The sequence below is a fragment of the Aplysia californica genome, unplaced genomic scaffold, assembly GCF_000002075.1.
Source record: "Aplysia californica isolate F4 #8 unplaced genomic scaffold, AplCal3.0 scaffold01491, whole genome shotgun sequence".
Taxonomy (NCBI): Eukaryota; Metazoa; Mollusca; class Gastropoda; order Aplysiida; family Aplysiidae; genus Aplysia; species Aplysia californica.
In genome coordinates this window covers 35,554-38,376 of record NW_004798761.1, presented here as the reverse complement: position 1 = coordinate 38,376, position 2,823 = coordinate 35,554, and the positions used below count along the sequence as shown (strand labels likewise).

Genomic DNA, 2,823 nt, shown 5'->3' with positions numbered 1-2,823 from the left:
AGCCATAAACCCACCTTTACAGGCGCCGTAGTGCGCGACAGTGATCAGCTTCTGCAGGCGACATCCAAACAGCTCTAGTTGACACTCAGACCCGTAGTTCTGGCCGTCTGAGCCGCAGACGATGTCGGGAGCCTCGCTGTCAGAGTCGCAGACGTGCTCACAGACACAGACGGGCCGGCTACGCTCCTTCCTGCACGTGGCGCCGTACAGACAGTCCACCTCGGAGCACGTGTCGGGCATGAACGTGTCTGGGGAAACCGTAGGTCAGTGTGTGATGGGTGGTTGTTGTCGTTGTTATAGGTTGTTGTTGGTTGTTGTTGTTGTTATTGTTTGTTGTAGTTGTTGTTGTTGTTGTTATTGTTATTGTTGTCATTATTATTGTTGTTGTTGTGTTGTTATTATTGTGTTGTTGTTGTTTGCTGTTGTTATTGTTGTTGTTGTTATAATTGTTGTTGTTGTTGTTGTTGTGTTGTTGTTGTTATTGTTGTTCTACACACACCCACACACGTACACACATTCACACACAGGCACACACAGAGACACTTACACCCACCCACACACACACTAATCCCCTCCCCCCCGACACACAAACACACACAAACGCACACACAGACTAACACACACAGACAAACACACACACACACATACACACACACACACACATACACACACACACACACACACCTCTGCAGCCGTCGACACCCAGGATATTGCCGTTCTGGCACAGGTCACACTTCATGCCTGTGATGAGTGGTTTGCACACGCAACGCCCGGTCATCTGATCACAGTCGTCCCGGTCAGAGCCCAGCTTGTTACAGCTGCACGCTGGGGAGATAAGGTAAGATAAGATAAGGTAAGATAAGGTAAGGTAAGGTAAGGTAAGGTAAGATAAGATAAGGTAAGATAAGGTAAGATAAGGTAAGGTAAGGTAAGATAAGGTAAGGTAAGGTAAGGTAAGGTAAGGTAAGGTAAGGTAAGGTAAGGTAAGATAAGGTAAGATAAGGTAAGGTAAGGTAAGGTGAGGTAAGGTAAGATAAGGTAAGGTAAGGTAAGGTAAGGTAAGTCAGGGCAAGGTAAGGTAAGGTAAGGTAAGGTAAGATAAGGTAAGGTAAGGTAAGGTAAGATAAGGTAAGGTAAGGTAAGATAAGGTAAGATAAGGTATGGTAAGGTAAGGTAGGTAAGGCAAGATAAGGTGCAGTAATGTATGGTAAGGTAAGGTAAGCTAAGGTTAGGTAAGGTAAGGTAAGGTAAGGTAAGGTAAGGTAAGATAAGATAAGGTAAGGTAAGGGAAGGGAAGGGAAGGGAAGGGAAGGTATGGTATGGTAAGGTAAGGTTAGGTAAAGTAAGGTAAGATTTTAAAAAGATACGATAAGGTAAGGGAAGGTAAAGTGAGGTAAGGTAAGGTAAGGTAAGGTAAGGTAAGATAAGGTAAGACATTTCATCTGGTCACAGTAGTCACGATCAGAGCCCCGCTTGTTACAGCTGCACGCTGCCGAGATAAGATAAGAAAAGTTAAGACAAGAGGTGGTAAGATAAAAAGGTAAGATCAGATAAGATCAGATACGAAAGATAAGATAGACAAGATAAGATAAGACAGGCTAAACTAAGCTAAGCTAAGATACGATGAGGTAAGATAGAATAAGATAAGAAAGAATGAGGTGAGGTGAGGTGACGAGACGAAACAAGACGAGACGAGATAAGATAAGATAAAAGAAAACTCACTTGTAAGGCTTCAGAAGGTCTTTAATGTCTTAGCTTTTTAGTTTAATTTAATTCAGAGTAAGAGTCATAAAGAACAGGAAAACGATCAAGAGGAAGACCAGAAAGAAGGTGGCAAGACGACATCAGAGAGCGCACGGAAAAGCTGACAGAGCAGAGTTGGTTGCTTCGATCCTTAAGGCCTGGAAGTTTAGTTAGTTTTAGTAAGAGTTTTACGGTACACGCAACACTAAAAAGTCATACAAGTGACGACGATTCGAAGAGTTACATGAGAGTAACAAACGCAAAAAGAAGGAAGAGAGGCCGATAAGAACGATAGGTGTTTGATAGAAAAGAAGGAGCAAACCACACCCAGAGCAAACCACACCCAGAGCACACGCCAACCACCCACTTGATTTGATACGGATAGTGTAATGTTATAACCTAAATACGAAGTGTAAAAACGCAAGAAATTGTATAGGTGAAGGCCCCTTGCAACACGGCACGTGTATTTAAGAGGCGGGACCTCCAAATATAACATTAGTCTCCAACAGGCCCGAGCCAAATCGAGATCATTCGTGTAAAGTGCTTTTCCCAAGGACACAACATCAGGCTGAGCTGAGCTTCGGGGTGATTGGCGGGTGCTCTGGTGTGGTTTGCTTCTTCTTTCCTATCAAACATCTATCGTCCTTATCTCCCCTTTTTCTTTTTTATGTTTGTTACTCTCTTGTAACAGCTCTAATCTTATGGAGATTATATGACCTTATGCAGCTGCGAGCGCCGTAAAACCTCTACTAAAACAAAACTTTTAACTCCCGAACCTGCCATCTCACCCAACACCAAAACAAATAAACAATTACCCCAGCCCCACCTCTCATCTTCTGGTAGGAAAGATCTACACCTATCCCTCTCGGACAAGGGCAAAGCAAAAAATCTTGGAGGTTCCGTGTGCAAGTTGTGCACGTTTAAGACCCTTTGGAGGTCCAAAATCGATCAGAGTAGACTTCGGCCGCCACCCGGGTAAAAAATAAAAATTTCTAGCAACTGAAAATGTTTTAAATGTGTCCCGCGCGCTCATATGACCTTAAGCAGTTGCGAGTGCCGCAAAATATTTACACAACCCCC

At 43.6% G+C, this 2,823-nt stretch overlaps 1 protein-coding gene across 1 annotated transcript in view; it reads right to left on the bottom strand.

Annotated features, from left to right (window-relative positions):
* The window catches only part of LOC101864669 (agrin), a gene marked incomplete at its 3' end in the record, with an annotated part of 21,647 nt that overhangs the window by 4,283 nt on the left and 14,541 nt on the right, over positions 1-2,823 (bottom strand). The window contains 2 exon segments of the mRNA XM_035973596.1: positions 15-248; positions 685-825. Of these exon segments, the coding sequence (XP_035829489.1) occupies positions 15-248; positions 685-825 (375 nt within the window).